General features: G+C 42.0%; 1 protein-coding gene across 4 annotated transcripts in view; it reads left to right on the top strand.

Moving 5' to 3' along the window:
- LOC308412197 (nuclear factor 1 B-type-like) overlaps window positions 1-10673 on the top strand; it is a 64533-nt gene extending 53860 nt beyond the window's left edge. For 3 of the 4 annotated variants that reach the window (XM_080906365.1, XM_080906364.1, XM_080906363.1), the window contains exons 11-12: window positions 78-166; window positions 3636-10673. In XM_080906365.1, coding sequence (XP_080762491.1) covers window positions 78-166; window positions 3636-3768 — 222 coding nt within the window. In that variant the 3' untranslated portion in view covers window positions 3769-10673. The remainder of the gene's footprint in view (window positions 1-77; window positions 167-3635) is intronic. The other variant, XM_080906366.1, reaches the window with a different exon arrangement.
- The last annotated feature ends 9570 nt before the right edge of the window (window positions 10674-20243 follow it).

The following is a 20243-nucleotide window of genomic DNA, read 5'->3' as shown; positions in this document are numbered from 1 at the left end:
CAGTGTTGAGTTGTAGTGTAATCTGAAGTGGAAGTTGTCTTGGCCCAGTGATCTGACTGCTAGGTTTCAATTGACAGCTGAGGAAGTGTGACTGGAGCGTGACTCAAAACGGCAGGCATTATGGCCCCAGTGCCACTGACGACACTTTGGGGATTACTTGGCAAAGGTAACCTTTTCATTCTTTCATGCCGTCTCTCTCTGTCTCTCTTTCAGCACATGCACAAACACACAACATATAAGCATTGAAATGAGTAACTCAGTATAATGTATGATTTCCTTGATTGTCTCCTCTTTACGTTCACATATAAACGCAATTACGGGGCCAGTAGCCGTGGCTGTTATTGCTGCAGATGTTGACCTTTTTCGAGATGAGGTCATGCCTTTGATAAAACACACGTTTCCTTGTGTCTCCCTCATGTTTTCTTTCCCCCGCCCCCTTTCTGTGGCTTCATCTCCTTTTCCATGCCTTAATAGTTTTATACATTTCCCAGTAACTTCTTCTTGTTTTGCACTTGAGAATTCGATTAGCAGCGGAGTCCCTTCATTCTGTTTTCCCCAGAACCGACTTTTGTAAATGCAGACGAACACAAACCACGAGAGGAGAAGGTCATATTTTCTTTTCATATCTGTTGGAAAGCGATAAATACAAATACCAATATTATATTTCGCTGCATAACGACAACTCTTGCAGTGTGATTCAGCTTTTGAAATAAAGCCTTTCTTCCTCTTGGATTCATTCTTAATAAAAACAACAAAATAATGCTTTGATGTAACTAATTTGACAAAGCATGTGGAAAATTTAAAAAAGGAAGTCATTTCAGGTCAGATTGTTAGCCATGTGCGGTTAAGTTGCTCGCTGTATTTAAACAAGCTTAGCTTTGTTTAACTTTGTGCTCAAGTAATGCTTTACTCTCTGTAACTTAAAGTTACAGACCCCCCACCTTCCACACACACACACACACCCCTCCTCCCTCGCTTCCATACTGTATCTCTCCCTCTCTGGGGGAAAACCTGAACCATTTCACCATGCTAGAGCGAGCAAGCTGAGCTAAGCCTTTTCCTGTTACGTCTCCCCTTTCCCCTTTTCCCTGGATATGTACAGTGTGTGTGGGTGAGTGTGTGTGTGTGTGTGGGTGTACAGGTCATTTTGCGCTCGCTGAAGTTACAAATGTTTTTACAAACACAAACGCACACAGCAGAACCCCCTTCGAAAGGCCTCCTAATGGGCCAGTAGAGATAGCAGAGAAAAATGTCCCCCGCTGCAAGCCTGAGGTCTCTTTTTCCACTCGCACTCCAGCTCACTCCTCCTCCTTTCGCCATGTGACTCGTACAGTAATAAGAAAAGATAGAATAGATCCCGACTGGATTCAGTTTAGTTATTGCGAGGATGGGGACGGTAATTCTATTACACTTTTTTTCCCCTCTTTGATGGATTATTTACGCCCAATCGTTCAACATACAGATGAGATCAGTTTGATTTCTCCTTTATCTTGCTCGCCCCTTTAAATGGGGCGCTTCGCTAGGCCTCTTCAGTACTAGCCCTCAAATTAAAAAGCTGCCAGACTCGCATGTTGCTATTGTGCAGGAAATGGGTCAGCAATCCATTAAGATGCCATTAGATAATCTAATTTAGGGAGCTAATCCTTAAACGAAGCACGCTGTATGGCCAGGCTGTGCTCGCGGGGAGTAGAATTAGTGAGGTTTGGGAGCCGGACAGGGCAGGGGAAGGCCATCTTGAAGGTTACCTAAGGAAACGCGGCGATGGAGGTCAGGTCTTTTAGCCGTGCTCAGAGCTGCTCGTGTGGAGACAAAATCTAGAGGAGCTGCACTGATGCAGGTTAAGATTGCAACAACAACAAATAGCTTCAAATAAAATGTTTGTCTTTATGTTATGTCTTTTTAATTATTTAAAAGCTACAGGGGACAAAATGCCTGAACATCTAACTTCCTGTGAATGGGGCCCTTAGTTCCTGCACAAGTTCAGTCATACTAATGAGGCAACTGATCCCCACACACACACACACACACACACCCTAATGCATGCACAGACACTGATGCAGAGAGTTATTCTGTACTGTAAAACAAAAAACCTACTTATAGGATGCAGGTGCGGACAGGCAGCCAGTTTAAAACTGATCTGTGCAAAAAAAAAGTGCATTTTTGTAGCTGTTTGACCCCCCGCACACACCTACTAAACAATGTAAGTCATTACCTGAGAGGCGTTTCATAAGAAAAGCGAAACATTGCGAGATAAAAGAAGGGAAGGAAGGAAGAAAGAAAAGGAGAGCGCTGCAGTCCTTGGCTGCTCTGTGCGCTCTTTGTTCAGAAAGGTAGGAAAAACTTAATCCCCCGTTTCCTGTCCGATGATTTTTGGCAGAGTGAAAGAGAGAAGGAGGGAGGGAAGAGGATAGAACGAGGACGGGCTGGACGGTAAAAAAAACTGCTAGAGAGGATTAGCCTTGAAGTCTTTTTTTAACACTTTGCGCACTGAAACGCAACCTAAAACTTGAGTGATGTTTGCTTTTGTTTTGAATGCGTCTCCTCGGCTCTTGTGTTTTCTGTCTTTCACTCTTTATTAGCGAGTCGGGCCTCTCGGGCCGTGAGGTGAATTGAATTTGCACTTCCATTGTTTTAAGTAAAAGAGCGGTGACTAGTGATTTGTAAAAAATGCAGACTGGTTGATGAGTTGCTTTTATGAGCCCAGACAGTGTTGTTCTAATACTGAAGTTTCACAAAGAGTCGAGTCTCTGCACAGGAGCATCATCAGACTCGAGGCTTGTCTTGTGTTTTGTTTCATGTGAAGAAAACCCCCAAAAAACAAAACCTCCTTGTCCCCTTTTCCCATCTAAGCCTGCTTTCCTTTTCTTTCCTTTTTTCTGCATTTTCCCTTCACTCCTGCGTTCCTCACTTTTATCTGTTTCCTGCTCTTTTTTCCATCCATCACGTTTCAGCTGCTGCAACAGCGTGCTGATGCTTCGTATGCGTGCATCGGTTATTGGTGAAAAGTGTAACACAGGTATTTTCATACTTAGCGGGAGTGATACGAGAGGTGGGAGGGGGTTAGATGAGTGCACACTGGGGCCCTGCGGGGAAGAAAAGAGCAAGGGGGGGCTAATTATCTGACATCTACGTTGCGCAGCACCCCTCGGGAACAACATGCTGTTTGTTCCCGCTCGCGTTTTCAGTTAGCATCGTTGCTCCCCAGGAACAATCACTGTGTTGTTTTGCCATTAGCGTGAGATGAATAGGGATGGAACAGCTTTGTGTAGGGACCCCCACACTTTTTACCCACAACCACTCCTCCTTCACCGCCGCTACCAATCGCGCTCCTCCTCCCCCCCATCGCGCTTTTCTCCACCGCCGTTAATGCACAGAAGAGCGGCTGCGTCACGGCCCTCTCACACGATGTCCTTCACTGGGAATCAAGTGGGATCCCCTCAGCTTAGTTTAACGAGCTTTTTTTTTGTTTATCTGCGTTTGAACAAACCAACAGCGAGACCACGAACCTCAATGACAGCAGAGCTGGTCATTAGCGAAGCAGCGTTCAGGATAACTGGGTGAAAGAATCTGATTTTGACTGCAAACGGCACAGGAGTAATCTCTTTGTCTCTCTCTCTGTCTCTCTGTCTCCACAGTCCTGGTACCTGGGCGAGCTTAGTTCCATTCCAAGTGTCGAACGGGACTCCGATTCTGCCAACAAATGTCCACCAGAACTACAGCATAAACATCATTGGTGAGCCCCTGGTCCCCGCCGAGACAGGGAACTGATCACACAGAGGCCGGATGACCCCCAGGGTGGATAGATGGGTGGGGGCGTTGGTAGTGCGGAGCTAGCACTACAGGTGTCCACAGCCATGGATGAAACCAGCAAAGCAGCAAGCGCTGCATAACCCTCTCTACTATCCCCCCCCAACCCTCATCCCAGCCCCTCCTTGTTCCCTCCCCACTCCCGTCCCTCCCGATGATGGACACTGGCCCTGAAGTGAAGATGAGGGTTCGTTCAGAGGAAAGAAGAAAAAAAAAAAAACCAAGAAGCTTCAGGTCTGCTGTCTCCTCACCCCGGCCCACACACACACAAACACACACACCTACCACCCACCAGTCAGTTGTTGTGTGTTGCAGAACTTTGCAATCCATTCAGATACTGTGATGTATAGATGCCTTAATGTTTTATTGCATGACACTCTAGTCTCTTAGCGGCGATTCCTATTATTTTTCCATGTTGGAGGAAGATGTAAAATCTAGATTTACAAACACACCCACACACACACACGCATAAGTGAGGGGGTCTGCATATTTGACAACCTCTGCCTGGTGGATGGCTCAGAGACTCTAAGCTCTCCAACTGAGACCTCTTGAGAAGAGGCTTTCCCGCATCAAACGATTCACTGTGTGCACCATAGGAACAAAAACTTGTGAATTCAGAGTGTTTCTTCTTCCATTTGATTTCAGTTTACTGTGATACGACTCTTTGTTCAGAAAAATGTGTTGACTTTGTTTATTCTTTACTGCTACTTACTTCATGAATTAATGTAAACACTTAGGCCCCTTTCAGACATGGCTTCACGGGTTTGTCAAAGCGATTAAGACCCCGGTAACTCTTACGTGAACGCTCCTCATGGCAGCGCCGCAGACAGCCTCGGTATGTGCAAAAGGCTTGCTGCATTTGTGGCCGCAAGATGTGCCCGGCGATATTTAATTCTCTTCGCCGCCACAGACCCTGTTCACAGGAGACATTTCCACATGACAGGATGATGGCTCAGTTTTCATTAAGTGTCCCAGTAAGTCATGGCAAGCTGGTCAGTGAGCAAGCAAACGCAACAGCAGGACTTCCCCGACCTTTTTACTTGGTCTGAGCCAGCAGCATCTCTGAGATGGGCACAGGATGTTCTTCAGTGGCAACGCTGGACGCCAAAAGCAAACCCTCCTGGCTGAAAGGGCAACAAAGTCTGCACAAGTTAGGATGGGTGCTGGTGGGGTAAACTGCCATCATCTGGAGCGTCATCCAGCATCCAGACAGATAGCAGTTCCTGTCCTGTGGGACATGTTTTGGCTAAAAACCGCACCAGTTCACAGCTTTCCAATTGAAAAGTGATGGTTAAGAGGTTACCTAGAGTGTTAAGTGGTGACACCAGTGGGTCGTCACAGAACATCTGCATGTTGCACCCTTTCCTGCTTTGATATGTTAAAATATCTGCTGTGAAAACAGTGAAAACGCCCTCTTCTGTACGGTAAACTTGTGCATGCCTGTCCGTCAGTACGACTGAGACCTGCGCCGTGTCGAAAGCTGCCCGTAAATGTTAAGATGCTGTCAGATTAATGGAGAGGAGTGCATGTCTGAAAGGGGCTTTATGGGTAAAGGTTGAGAACTCTAAATGCAGTTTTCAAAACAACACTAAATGCTAGGCTTGAGATTGGACCCCTCACGAAAGAATTAGCATCTCCTTTAAAAAAAGGAATATAAAAAAAAAAAAAAAATGCGACAGAGGCAAGTGCAATTGAATTTTTGAAGGGAAGCTATCAGTCTGTCAGCCCTAAGACTCTAAAGGAAGGGGGATAAATATGAAATGTTTTATGGGTAAAATGTTTGAGAAACATCTGAATTTGATTTCAGTCACGATATCCGTCTCCTCGCGTGGAAAAAAGTAAAAAAAAATTTAAAAAGTAAAAACATTAAGTAGGAAAGGCAGTTGAAGGCGAGCATTAAAGCTACCTGTGCAGCGCTGAGCAAAACCAGCACTTATTTTGAGCCCTTCCCATCATTATGGGGAGATTTTTTTTTTTTATTTATTTCAGAAAAATCGTAAGTAACGAAAACGAGATGCACATAGTGCGCATAAATGTTCACGATGAGATCAAGAGCATACGCATTTGGCCAACAGCTTCTAAAGCTTATGTTTACGGAAAAAAAGAAAATAAGAAGTGTTAATTCATGGGAAAATTTGTATTATTCATGCAAATGTAGCGTGGGCTTATGGGTAAAGCTACAGTTTGTGCAAGGTTAACTCTAAAGTGGAAGAGGTTGAAAGCTGAAATTCCGAATCCAGGTGGTGGCAAATCCCCGAAATCAAGAATTGCGCGTGGCGTGTTCACGGCCATTGCCTCTCCAGTCCAGACATATTTATATACGAGGAAAAAAAAATCTCTCCAGTACTCTTAATTTGCACGATGACATATAGTCCACATTACGTGCCTTGCCTTTGAATATAGAGACATCACTACACTTGTTTTTTGCTGCATTTATCATTATAGAAAAAAAATTAACATTTTTATGATAAGAATTGTTTTGTACTCTGAATGAAATTGTTGATTTTTAACTTCATGTACTACTCTATGTCACAGTTACATTGCATATCAAGGCTGTGTATAGTTGCCGTTTTAAAGTTTGTAATCAACCAGCATTTTTTTGTTTGTTTGTTTGTTTGTTTTCAGTATTTTGGTGGTTTTTCTAATAACCTGTCATCTTTTGTTTTCCTTTTTTTTTTTTCTCTTTTCTCAATGCTCATTTTGTTCATCTTCCAGTTACTATTGCGGAGGGTGGAATTCAGAATTATGAAAATTATGCAATACCAAGTTTTGCCTATGTAGGTAGTGCTTATAGATGCGTCAATTATTAGAAGCTAGTTTGGAGATAGATAATATTGTAATGCATTTATTTTGTTGATATCGTTGTTTGTCGTTGTTGTTGTTGATGATGTTGTTGTTGTTGTTGTTGTTGTGGGTGTTTTTTTCTTTTCCTTTTTTATCGACCAAAGTGGGGACTGCTTTCTATGCAGTGTGAGACAAGGTCTTTTTTTTCTCCTTTTTTTCTTTCTTTAGCTTGTAGGCCTACCGAATGACGGTGAGACAAGTTCCCGTGTATTATGAATTTGGGAGATTTGGGAGGAGGGGTGGTATTTTTCTAGAAATACTTATCTTAAAATGATGCACCCTTGGGCTTGCTGCGGCTGCAAAGTCACTGATTGGTCTACTGTGACTCTTACTTTCAACTTTCCACCTGGGGTGCTAGCGTGTGACCTTGAAGGAGCTCTTTTTTCTTCTTCTTCCACTGGAGAGACAGCTTGACTTGAGCGCGACAATCATTTGAAGAAATCGTTTTTGCGTAGAATCCCGTTCTGTCTCGGCTCCCCGAGAGCCGCAGCCGATAGCGTCGCGCGCGTTTTTCCAAATCTTTACGCCGTGCTATTCTAGATGTCGCCTAATGCAATTCCCAAGTAGATGCCTTAAACACATCAGTGAAGTGGCCTGTGACTGCGCAACAATCACACACCGACTAATGCTAGTGAGACCTGTTGAAATCAGTTCCAGACAGGCTCAAGCAAGCCTTTAGAAAGTATTTTATAAGTAGTAGATTTGTATAAATGTATATACGATATGCACATATGTCAATTCCTGAGACGCTTCCCTAGCAGAAGCCCCGTAGAGTATGTTAAAGGAAATATTGGACTGCAGGAGTGTGGTGTCTTCTAACTTCCTGTCCAAATGCCCCCAGTAGAAGCTTAAATAGAATCCACTAGGAGAAAAAATCTAGCACTTAAATAGCACATAGGCAATCATCTCCCCCACCCCCCATCCTCGTCCTACAGTGTTCAGAAGTCAAACTAAACCTCTCAGGCGTATTACAGGGCATTATTTATATCAATCGATACCTTGCCATTTTTATTGTAAAAAAAAATTTCTCGCAGAAAGCTGCAGCGCAGCCAGTGCTGCTATGACACCTTTTGCACTCTTTCCCTGCAATCGTGAAAGAAACGTTTTCCTTCGGAGAGTTCCCCCGAGAGCTCTCCGGCGCCAGCAGAGGGCTAAGGAGCAGAAATCGTTGTTAAAAAGTAATCCTCAAGTCAAGCTCAATCTCTCCGTCTTCACCCAGATTTCTCACGCAGAAAGAAAATGTTTGAAAAAAACAAAACGAAAAAAGTCACCCCGTTGTAAGTGCACTGCTCTTTTTTTTTTTTTTCTTGGTTGCTTTTTTTTCTTCTAAAAGGAAAAAAACTATAAGTGCTTTGCAGCCTTTGGCCATTGGAGACCCCACTGAAGTGCATTGTCCCCAAGTGTGTGTGTGTGTGTGTGTGTGTGTGTGTGTGTGTGTGTGTGTGTGTGTGTGTGTGTGTGTGTGTGTGTGTGTGTGTGTGTGTGTGTGTGTGTGTGTTGTGTGCGCAACTTAAAAGTGTGTCAGGGTCACTGTGCTGGTGTCTGTTTGAAGAGGAGACTGTACATAATGGTAAATATCCTGACTGCGTCGATAGCTGCGGTCTGCGAGGCTGAACTCTGCTTTGGCAGCTTGAGCGTGCGTGCAAGTGCGTACGCGGTTAAATTTCCGAGCTGGATGTATGATCGAGTGCCTCCGACACTACACAGCGATAGAAGATGAGGGTCTTTCTGTCGAGGAAAAGAAAAAGCCTGCCGTAGGACAGGAGTTTGTACACTGTAAACTTTCGGGGGAGTTCTTCTTTGAAGCCCACATTTGTAAATGTTCATTTCTGGGGAAAATGAGTCAATTCCATTTTAGGAAAAAAAGAAAAAGAAAAAACAAACAAAAAAATGTTTTTTTAAATTTGGATTTGTTTGTTTCAGAGACTGGATTTGAGTTAGAACTCTCCAGGTTTCTCTGATTAGTGTTTTCATCAGGTGTTCCTGTATGTAAAGAAAAAAGAGGGGGGGTCGGGGAGGGAGTGTGTATTCTGTACTGATCCATAAATATTAAGAAACAACAACATTGAAGGCTTTTTTTATTCTTATTAATATTATTTCTGAACTTGGTTAGTGCTTAGATATTTCCACTTGGGAAAGACTTCATGAATATTTGAATTGTTGTTCTTTCAGTAGTGTGGCCATAGAGCGTGTGATGTGATTTATCTCGGGGGTTGGTTTTTTTTTCTTTTCTTTGGAAATGGGTGTGAATTCTTGTCCAACAAGATTGTGGTGTGAGTGTGTTTCTTGTAGCAGCTGGGAAGTAAACCTGTAAGGCAAAGGCCCCAGTTTGCACCTGACCTTAAGTGAGAAGCAGGGTAAAATCTGCAGTGACAAACGTCCTTGATGAATCTGTCGGATTTTATTTTTTTCCTTTTTCTTCTTGTTCTTAAAAAAAAAGAATCACAATTGTCACAACGTGATTGGTGCTGCATCTCACCGTATATCTGGCAAGTTTGGAGCCGTGCGCGTCGTTCGCATGCAGGCGATGTTGTTTTAAGAATTTCCTAAAAGAAAGCATCCACTCATTTTGCACTTTTGTCATTTCACACGTTGTCAAAACCTGATGTACTATAGGAAACCCTCCATTCACACTACAAACAAATACTACATGCTTTTCAGGTGCTTCAGATTAGGGTACTGTACCTTCCAGCTGAGCTAGTGTTTTCGGGTTTAAAAAATCAGTGTTCAACCCATCAGCAGCTTCAAGAGCCCCCATTCAGAGCAAATACTGAGACTGGAAAGTATTATTACACTGATCGCTGCGATCGCAGAGAAACAGGACGACTTTATGCAAGGAGGACCTGTGGCACTCATGCAATATGTGAGATTGTTCCTTTTTAACTGAATGTCACACATTCTGTAGGGACTGAGAGGCTTGTACACATGCAGACTTAAGAGAAAACTTCATTTTCATCCTACATGAGCAATATACATCTTCCATACTTTGGCTAGCTGCTAGTCACTTGGCATCAGGTTGTTATGAAACATGAAAAACCAGCATTTTTACAGGATGTAACATTCACCAAAAGGAGACTAAAAGATAGCAATGCAGTGCCTGTTCAAGCTGTCCAAGTGTCTGTTGTATACAATATGTAGAATGTGATAAGCTTAACTTTCCTACGTGGCGAGAAGAAAACGGCGTCACACCAAGCAGAATGTGGCAAACGCTTCTGAAAATATGCTCTTTATCACTTCTTTTGGTGTTTTTTTTTTTTTTTTTGTGATTTATTCATTTTTGAATTACGTCAGCACACGATGCCCACGTCGGATTTGTTAAAAAATAATAATAATAGGAAATTCTTCTTTTTTCTTTTTTTTTTTCAGGGAGGGAGGGGGAGTTGGGCGGGAGGGTCAGTGCTACATTAAGCGCAATGACGGAATTTCTTTAGTCACCATTTTTCTCTGCAGGGCTGATTTCTTTTTGGGTCTTGTGGCACTTTTACTTCCCGCTGCGCACACATTTCTATTTTAGGAATCACGGTGGAATCTATATTTAAATAAATATATAAAAGGAACAACAACAACAACACCAACAAAACAATATGTAAACAGTCTCCAGTAGTGATCGTAGTTACACTGCAAGTGTGTGCAAAGGTCTATGTATGTATCTGAATGTATGTTTTAGAGGACTTTTGGAAAACCTTTTTTTTTTTTTTTGTTCTTTTTTTTTTTTTTGTTCTTTTCATCTTTTCATTTACAGTTTAGGAGCCACAGGTGTCCATTGTGAACTGTATAGCAAAGGCCTTGATATCCCTTCTTTTATTGATTTTTATCAACGCCACCCAATAGGCGATGCCTTCAAGCTAGTTACATTTGGTGCAGGGGCTAAAATTGCCACAAGATTAAAATCAGTGTAAATAAGGCTCAACTTTTTGTGATTGTTACTGTTATATCCAGCCTATACTGCTAGCAGCTGTTTTTACTGCAGTCAATTACTGGAAGTGGATATATTTCCTATGCAAAACTGTTTAAACAATAAAATGAGCTATGCTACAAAAATGACTTCATTACTGTGGCTCTTTCTTGTGTTTATTTATTGCATTTGGTCCTTGCTGATTGTGAATGATTGCAATTTGGCACATAAAAGTCCCAGTTCGATATCTGGTGACATTAACTGATGAACAAGTAAAGTGACACAGCTGATGTCTGTATTGAAGACAGCTGGCCGCAAAGCCACCTTAAATTTAAAGGTGGCTTTGCATGTCGCACAGTTCAAGCCAATGATTTCTTTATTCACATTTAGACCTGCGTGCTCGAGAGGAAACTGAGTTTTTGCCTTACAGCTATTCTTTGTATATATGCTCACCTTGTTATCTGAAACTTTGGCCATGTTTAATAAGAGCATCTACTCTCACTGCCCTTTTTATTAGGAATACCTGTTCAACTCCTCATTAAGACAAATATCTCATCAGCCAATCAAATGGCAGCAACTCAATGCATTTAAGAACATGGTCAAGAAGAGCTTTTGAAGGTCAAACCAAGCATCAGAATGGGGAAGAAAAGATCATTTAGATGAGCTGCTTTTAGTATTTCAGAAACTGCTGATCTGCTGGGATTTTCCCACATTTTTCCCACTCTAGGGTTTGGAAATAATGGTCCAAAAACAGAAAATACCCAGTGGTAGGGTAAAAAAATGTCTTATTGATGCTTGAGGAGACTGGTCAGACTACTGCAAGCTCATAGGAAGACAGCAGTAAGTCGATTATTACAACTTAGGTTGCAACTATTAGGTTAGGCACTTTTAAGATGTGGTCAAATGGGAGATTCTCATCATGGATATCGAGCCAATAAATCTGCAGCAACGGTGGGATTCTGTACACCTACACTTCATGTAGGCACACCTAATGAAGTGAGTGTATGAGTGAAGCAAGGTAAAAGAAGACAATTAACATTATGAGTTCTTTACCTAATTAAGACAGGGCTACACAATGTGAGTGTGTAAAAAGATTTCAGAATACCCACACACATGTGCATCGGTGAGGTGTTTTTGGAACAATGCATCAATAGAAGTATTTGCAAAATGCCATCAGCTCAGTGAGGGCACTGACCATATCATTATGGATAATGTTTGTCATTTAGTGTTCGATCACAAGCATCCATAAAACTGCTATTCAAATATAATATAGATATGGGAGAAGGAATCGTGTTTACCTGGAACAGACATTTAAAAAAATGATTGCTCCTTTAAAGTGAACTCACTGAGAAAAAAATCTTGGAAATAATAAAAGAGCTTCACTGAACCCATACTAATGCTAGTGTGAGTTTTTGCTGTGTCTGTACCCCTTTGGTAAACACACACGTCATCACCTAAAGCTTCTCTCTCCTACAATCCAGAGTGGCAGTCTAATCGAATCTACAATTACCATAAAAGAAGACAATACACTATCAGTAGGTATGATGGGGGGGTCACTTGGATCTTATAGACCTTAACCTCACGTAGGTAATGTGAATGTGTCGAAGGGTCCACAGTATGCATTCAATAAAAATTCATTGCATCACATTCCTGAAAGCAAGAAGAGGAAAACAGGGATAGAAGCTGTTGCAGGGGTGGAATAAGGACAGTGTCAGATCAGAGGAAAGACGACTATTTGACTTTAAGTATTAAACTAATTGGATTTCCTTGATTCTTAGAAGTGTGTCTGTGACAGTTTGCTCCGAAAGCAAACATTAGTTTTCATGTCCTGGAAAGATCCCATGACCCCGCATACCCATGCTCCATAAAGGTATTACTCCAGCTAATCTGCTGTAATGCGCCAATCCCCAAGGGATGGGAGACAGACTTCAGTGCTCGGACCAGAGCACAATTGGTCTGCTGGGACCTCACGGGTCACACAAGGTAAGATCCATCTGGGTCACTGTGTCAAGCACATGAAGCTCTGATCGAATAAGCTTTTCCAATGGGATTGAGGACATTGAAAGAGGCAAAAGTCAGGCTAAAGCGCCAATTAAGTCTCATTACGGACCTGTGTGATGTGCTCAGGGCTCAGCTGGACACTTGATGGCAACAACAGGAACTGTCAGTTGGTGCCCACAAGACCAGGTGCGCTGACTTCAGCACAGGCGCCCTCCGAATGGTGGTTAAAGCGCTGCATGTTGCATACCAACAGCAGAAAAGCCCACCTGGCCTCAGGCACAAACCAGAGTTCATTTGGCTATCATTAAAGAGGACCAACAATGTGGCACGCTGATATAAAATTACCCGATCTATAATGGTAATCATTATGCCATTTATCAAAATTGGCCAGTTGAGTCAACATCTGGCTTCAATAGGGGGCTCTTGTCGGTGAGGGTCTTGGCACAGTCTTGTACCCTACATATTTTCCACTCTCTTTTATCAAGGCCTGCTGTCAGTGATTTGACGAAGCTAAATAGATGATGATTTGGCCCTATTATGTTTCGCAGGACTCAAGCAAACAGGATTTGTTGATTGCTTTTGTGTTTGTCCTTTTTTTTCCCGCCCTTTTCTCTTTCTACCCATATAGATCCAGGAGAGGTAACGGCGTCTTGTGGCTCTCCAACGTGTGTCTGACTGTGTACCGAAAAGAGGATGGAGAGGGGAAAAGCACAGAGAGTACTCTCACACAAACCTGTGAGTGCAGGGGCTGGACTGAACCGCTGGATTCAAGCCAAGGCCGGCACAAAGAACTCTGTCACATCCCCAAGTTTTATGGGAGGAATATAATCTTGTGTGCTGTTGGAATCAGGTAATGAATGAATCTGATCCTGTCGTCGTTTGGCATCAAAGTACGAGTGTAATGTACTTTATCTAGCAGGAAGTAATTAAGGCAAACTTTGCAGTGATTGATATTACTAGAGTTTGGCGCAGACACTGTTGACACTGCTTATGATTTCAATACAAAAGGGAAACTATAAAATAGATTGCAAACTGTCAGCGCTGCTCTCTCTGCAAATAAAACCCACAAGGGAGAGATTTCAGGAGTCAATGTTTTGCTTAAATGAATTGTTTTGTGGAAATATTGGACTGATACTCTTTCATATTTGTCTGCTGAATGTAAAGCTGCAGCCAGAAGAGATTGCCTTCTGGCTATACCTCTGAAGACCATGAATAAACACTGGACTACTGCTGAAGGGATTCAAGAGGTGGCTGTAGCTCTACAGGTTCTCAAAGCCTTATCAGAGTAGCTCACTACATGTAACAGGTTGAGTTTTTGGAGTGCTAAGTTAGCAGCTAATGCTATCTAGCTTCATTAGCAAGGCTCAGGCACAGACTGAATGAGCGTGTTACAAAAATACACATATTTGCTATTAGCGCTGATAAAATTATACTTGAATTTCATCACACAGTGCTTGAACAGGCACCAATGCCACAAGCATGGTTGAGAAGTCCAGTTCTGTGATTAAAATTAGCTGAGGTGACACCTAGCATGTATTGGTATCTAACTTAAACTTGCAGTGTGTAAAATCTCACCAGTAAATGTCAGTAGGTTGCAAACTGCCATCAACTGAGTCCTGCATTCTTGCCCCTCCTAATTCAAACGCATCAGGTGGTCGCTGTAGGACAAAAAAGTCTTGCCGCCGTTTGTCTGTGTTGTTTACCTCAACTGTCAATATGTGTCCACGTTTATTTACTCTGGAGAAGGCTGTAAAACTTTGTTGAAGGACTTAGATATCAGCTAATGAGTCACTTCTGACCAATGAACTGTTCTGTGTTTTTGCCGCTGTTAGCCGGTATTAGCCTATGTGTTGGTGTTACTGAAACTGTCTTTTAAGTGGATCTAAAATGGTTAGACTTAGACACAAGTAAACTCTCATATGAAGTGAGAAGGTAATGAAACTGAAACTTAATCAGAGGGAAAGTGGGATTTTTTAGGACACTCGAGCCTAACATTAGCTAGCATAATGCTATCTTAGAAACATCAGTTGTTTAGTCAGCTCATTGTCAGCTTTCTGGAGATGGGAAGGTTGCATTTTTAATTTGCTAACAATAATCCGGTTGTTCAGTCTGACGTCACTAGCCGTGTCTGGGTCTAAACTCCGCTGCAGGTCCATATATCCAACGATCACTATGGCATTACTGAGAGTTGGAAAAACAGTCTAAAGTCTTTCATCTTTAATAAAATGATCAGCGTTCTGCTCTACCAGGTGTAACAATTGAGTTTAACATCCAGGCATCCATGAAAATGGAATTTATGACATTTAACGGAGTTAGAAGTTAGCAGGAAGTTAGCTCGCTAGCTTCTATCTAAATACAATATAGCATGTCCTGACTGCGGGGTTTTGGAAACAAATTAAAACGTACATCTCTGTTATCACTTCCAACATAAATGAAGACAGAAAACGAAACAGCAGTGACGTTTGTAGGGTTACTGAAGTTTGGCTAGCTGGTATATAATGATGTGCTACGTGACCGCTAGCGACACAGCTATGCTAGCATAATATGAACAAGCTAACTTTTTTTCCACTCGATAAAAGTTAACGTGAGTGTTTTCGGTGGTCAGGAACAAATGTAATCGCATGGCAGGGTGCTGTAAAAGGACAAAACTTCAGCCAGGAGAACAACTGAGATAATCCATCCACAATACGAGGTTAGCCATTCATATACTGCTGCATGGGCTGGGCTGTAGTTACATCCTAAGGTTTTAAAAACTGAGCTTAAATAAATGATTAGTGGTAATAAAAGCCGAGGGAGGTCAGCAGTGATCACTGACTGTTTTAGGAGCTTTTTGAGATCAAATATAAGAAAATACAAAACATTAAACATGTTAACAACACAAAATCCATATTAAACGCAGACTACTTTAGACCCGGAAGTAGGATTCGTCGCGTCATCACTGAACAACCGGATAGAGCCCATCCCTATCTATTTTTGATAGATTAATGACAACATTTTGATAGCGCATCAATTTGTAAATTATACATGCTAATCAATGCATATTTGTGAATTTAACATATTTTTTTATTAAATAAGCTAAAAAAATGACTTGCTTTATCTTAAAAAACGAATACAGTGTAAATTTATAAGTTATACAAAGACCACTGAGTTTGCAGCTGCTATAAAAGGGAAAATACGCTATAAACAATTCTTTTTTTTTTGCACCAGGCTGTAGACAGCTGCATTTGTTCTATAAAGCTGGGTATTTTAACTATCTGTTGTCTGTGAGAATTCACTCAGAGACGTGAATATCTATTTAAATATTTCCCCCCAAAACAGTTATTTTAACTAATTAACGACAGCAGGGCTTGGTTCGCTAAAAATATTAGAGACTTCTAGCGTTTTAGGAATTTCACAAAAGACAACCTCTTTCAGTGAACAACTTCAGCCTTCGTGAAGGGACCCTCAAGATCTCAGGCAACAGCCCGCGTTTGTTTGCAAAAATGTAGTTGAAGAGAGCTCTGGGAATAAAAGAGGGCTGTCTAAAAATGCACTAGTCCTAAATAGTGCTCTCGGCTCTGTGTATTCCCACACAAATTTGCATAAATTTCATAGTCTAAGTCATGGACTGTGGCTGGAGCGTGTTATTAGTCTATCTATAGGTGGTAGTACAGACCGATCACACTGAGCCTTGTTGTTATCTCACTGAAAGCACCCCGGTATTACACCCTGCGGATTGAGAGTGGGTTCTTAAGATCGTGGGATTTGTTCACATATTAAAGCATGTCTGTTTGGATGCGCGGAAAAGAAACAGGTGTTCAGTGTTTATGTGTGTGTGAGAGGGAGAAAGCGGGAGAGCGCCTGTGTGTCTTTGTGTTTTCCTTCTGATGTTTGTTCGAAAGCGCGCACGCACATGGGATGAGAACCCATCATTCATGTGTGCGTGTGTGCGTGCATTTGTGTTTGTGTGTGTTTGACTTGACAGAGGGGTGGGGGGTGCTTTATTGAAAAGTACTCCTCTCCTCCCCTGTTCAACATGCTGGATTAGCACCAGCAGTTTCCCATGGAGCCGTCCCTCCCAGCCCCCCTGTCCATTTGCATAAGGCGCAGACAGGCGGAGATGTGACAAACAAACCTGGCACACACAGTGCCGGCTGCCTCTCGTACGTGAACTCTTTTGCCTCTTTCTCGCCTTGACAAGAACAAAACACACAAGATAGCTCAAGCGAGCCCACCTGCATGTGTGCTCCTCGGGATAAAGATGTGTTTCCTGAGTCCAAACTCTGCTGCATAAATAAAATTAAAAGCAGTGCCAGACTGCAGTTTGAGGCCTGTATTCCTCCGGGTGATCATAGTGATTCACAAGTGCAGGAATGTGAGCGGCTCAAGGAGGTGAGAAGAGCTTTCGTTGCTCTGTCATTTGGACAAAATTCCCCCTGAATCAAAGTATCCTCCCCCTCGTTTTTCCCTCTTCCTCCAAGATGGTAATGTTCACCTTAAAACATCTTTACTGTACTGTAGCTACATAACACTGCACTCTGCACCGCTGTCTGGCCGCCAAGTTCCTATCAAGCCCCTGATTTATGGCGCTTGATGCATTCCTTGGCCCTGGCGAGCAGGCAGTTTAGCTGAAATATGAGACGAGATGCAAAGAACACACTCAAAGTGAATTTCATTCCAGCCTGCCTCCATACTGCAACGCTGCTGCAAGCCTTCACATTTTAGCAACCTGAGGGATTTTTTCCCCCGTTTCTTTTCTAAATATTTCGGCAATGTGGCCCGTCTGCCTCTTCAGCATGTTGCGTTGGGAAACAATAAAAGTGACCTGTATCCCAGATGTCATAAAGCTTACAAAACCCCCTTTTGTTGTTGGTTGCAGCGTGCAGCTTTCAGCCTCCCAAATTACACTGGCATTAAAAACTACAACCTTCCCCTGTCTACTTACATGCAGAAAATTGCATGCAGATGTATATAAGAACAGAGAGCAACGCCTTTTAAGTCGTATTCTTTTTCTTCTTTTTGTTAAATGGCTTTTTTTTGCTTTCGCAGCAAAGAGCTGTAATCAATCAAAAAGGCTTTAAGGGGCACTTTGTCTTCATTTGGGTCTTAATGTAAAATTGCCGATAAACTCGAACGAGATAAGCAAAAGCAGACATTTGTGAACGGGGACGAGTCCGTATATGATGAGTTCACTGCCGCGCCTGCTTTGCTTCGTCTGCTCCCAAGTTACAACACTGCGATTACATGCTTTATTAAGTGCTGAAGTGCTCTCCCTGAGTAAAAGCAGATGTCACCGCAAGTTCTGTCACTGAGTCTGGATCGGGGTGCCTGTGGTCAGTGTCTCAGCCCGCCCGGAGCTCCCTGCGGTTTGCCATCAATTCAGCTCGCAAAATCATCGCCAAACAAAGTTGGTGAAAAAAGACAGAACAACAAAGGGCTTTTTAGAAAAAAAACAACAACAAAAAACCTCACTGTATGTTTCTATTTCTCCGAGCATAATACAATATCAATATACAGGATGTTAGGAATTAAACAACTGTTCAAACAAACGATATGAGGGGAAAGACAGATGTTCGCCCACTGCACAATAATCTGGCCTGTTATGAAAAGCTTGCAAGTTAAGCGAATTTCTGCTGAACCAGGAACCGATTCGTGTTGCTTTAGAAGCGTGATGCGCACGTGCCGGCGGTGCCGCTGCAGACCCAGTTCAGCAAGAAAAACACGAGTTTTGCTGTTTGCCGTTGGCAGGGAGAGAGTACGGTAACCGTCCACGTTGCCCTTGCGTTGTCACGCACGCTCACGCTCGCTGAAGCGTCCTTGAACAGCACGCTGCATCCATATCAGCTTCTGCCACAAGCTGCTATTCGGTACACAGGGCTGACCTTTGACCTCTTTTTGAAGGAGAGCATATCGCTTCACACACTCAGTTAGTAAACAGATAAATAAACCAAGAGAGAATAACAATAGCCCTCTTCTTACTTTATGAAAGCTCAGATAATTAGATTAGCTCGCTTTGCCTAGAAGTCTCGTCCTGTGACTTACAGTGCTCAGCATAAATGAGTACACCCCCTTTAAAAAGTACAGATTTAATCAGCAGCTCAATGAACGAAAGAACAATTTCCAAAATCTTCACAAGGCTGAGTTTTATTGAAGACTTGTTTAACTCCATAACATGAAATTAAGGTTAATAATATAACTTAGATCACAAAATCTTCAGTTTTACTCAAATTGGTTGAAGCAAAAATGAATACACCCCACAACAAAAACTACTACATCTAGTATTTTGTATGACCACCATGATTTTCTAGGACAGCACCAAGTCTTCTAGGCATGGAATGAACAAGTTGGCGACATATTGCAACATCTATTTTTTTCCATCCTTCAAGAATAACCTCTTTTAGAGCCCGGATGGTGGATGGAGAGTGATGCTCAACTTATCGCTTCAGAATTCCTCACAGGTGTTCGATTCGGTTCAGATCAGGAGACATACTTAAATGAACCATTCAATCACCCTGTTCTTCTTCAGAAATGCAACAGTAGCTTTAGATGTGTGGATCTTTTTTTTGGAGTCCCAGTAGTCTTCATCTTTTTCAGCATGGGCCCTAGGAAATTCTAGGCATGCTTTTTTGTGCATGGGCTTTAGGAGAGGCTTCCTTCGTGTACAATACCCATGCATGCCATTCCTCTGCAGTTTGCGCTGTATGGTGTCACAGGAAACGGTCACTCCAGTTTGGCTTTATACTGCTTTAGCTAACTGCAGTGAACTTTCACTGCAGTTAGCTACACTTTCGGTCCGCTAGTAAAACATAGTTCTATTAATCTGCGCTCGATTACTCTTGAACCGGAACCGGATGTAAGTCCCAAAAAAACTGAAATTTGGAACTGAAATTGAATTGTAGAACTGAAACTGGATGGTGACAAGTGAATCTGAAATTATTCGAGAGCTAAACTTTTAAAGGATAAAATACGGTTTCAAAGCAAATTAATTCATTTTCAAAATATAAAATTCAATGTCAATTTAGTGATGATCATTTTCAAACCAATAAATTGAATTTCAAATTAGGATAATTCATATTCAGTTTTTAAAAGCATTTATTCAAGTTACAATTCAGATTCAATCCGAGCAATTCAAATTTGAATTTAACTTATTCAAATTCAGTTTCTGATGGCACAGACTTCTGCCCATATTTCTTTTCCATGTGGAGCCATTGCTGACAGCATGAAATGGGAAGGGCTTTTCTTTGTTAAGTAATGCCCTTTTATAGTCACCTGTCAGCTGGACACCTCTTAAATGAATCATTAGACTCACCTGTGGTTGAATGCCTGTTAATTTGAATTTTGTAGTCTTAAGTGTGGCTTTTCTCCTAAGACTATAATTGGGGTGTACTCATTTTTGCGACATGGGCTTGAATGTGCTTGAATGAATTTGTTAGGGAAATCACTTTTTTGTGTGTGCAAATTCACAAATCTTGTTTGCAAGATTGCAAACAAGATTTGATCATAGAAAATGTTGACTAAAGGGTTTTTGACAAATGTAGTGGGGTGTACTCATTTATGCTGAGCACTGTACCTCCTGTTTCTTTTCTTGCTAATGTTGAAGTGTCTGACTTTTCCTGCCCCCTTCAGTTGATCAGTTGATTGATTTTATTAATGATGTCTAGCCATTTATTCCAGCTACAAGAAGACTTTTGGCAGAAATTTTGATATTTCTCCCCCA

Source organism: Rhamphochromis sp. 'chilingali' (genome assembly GCF_963969265.1).
Source record: "Rhamphochromis sp. 'chilingali' genome assembly, chromosome: 1".
Lineage (NCBI taxonomy): Eukaryota > Metazoa > Chordata > Actinopteri > Cichliformes > Cichlidae > Rhamphochromis > Rhamphochromis sp. 'chilingali'.
The sequence above is the reverse complement of the archived record's forward strand: the minus strand, read 5'-3'. Positions and strand labels throughout refer to the sequence as shown.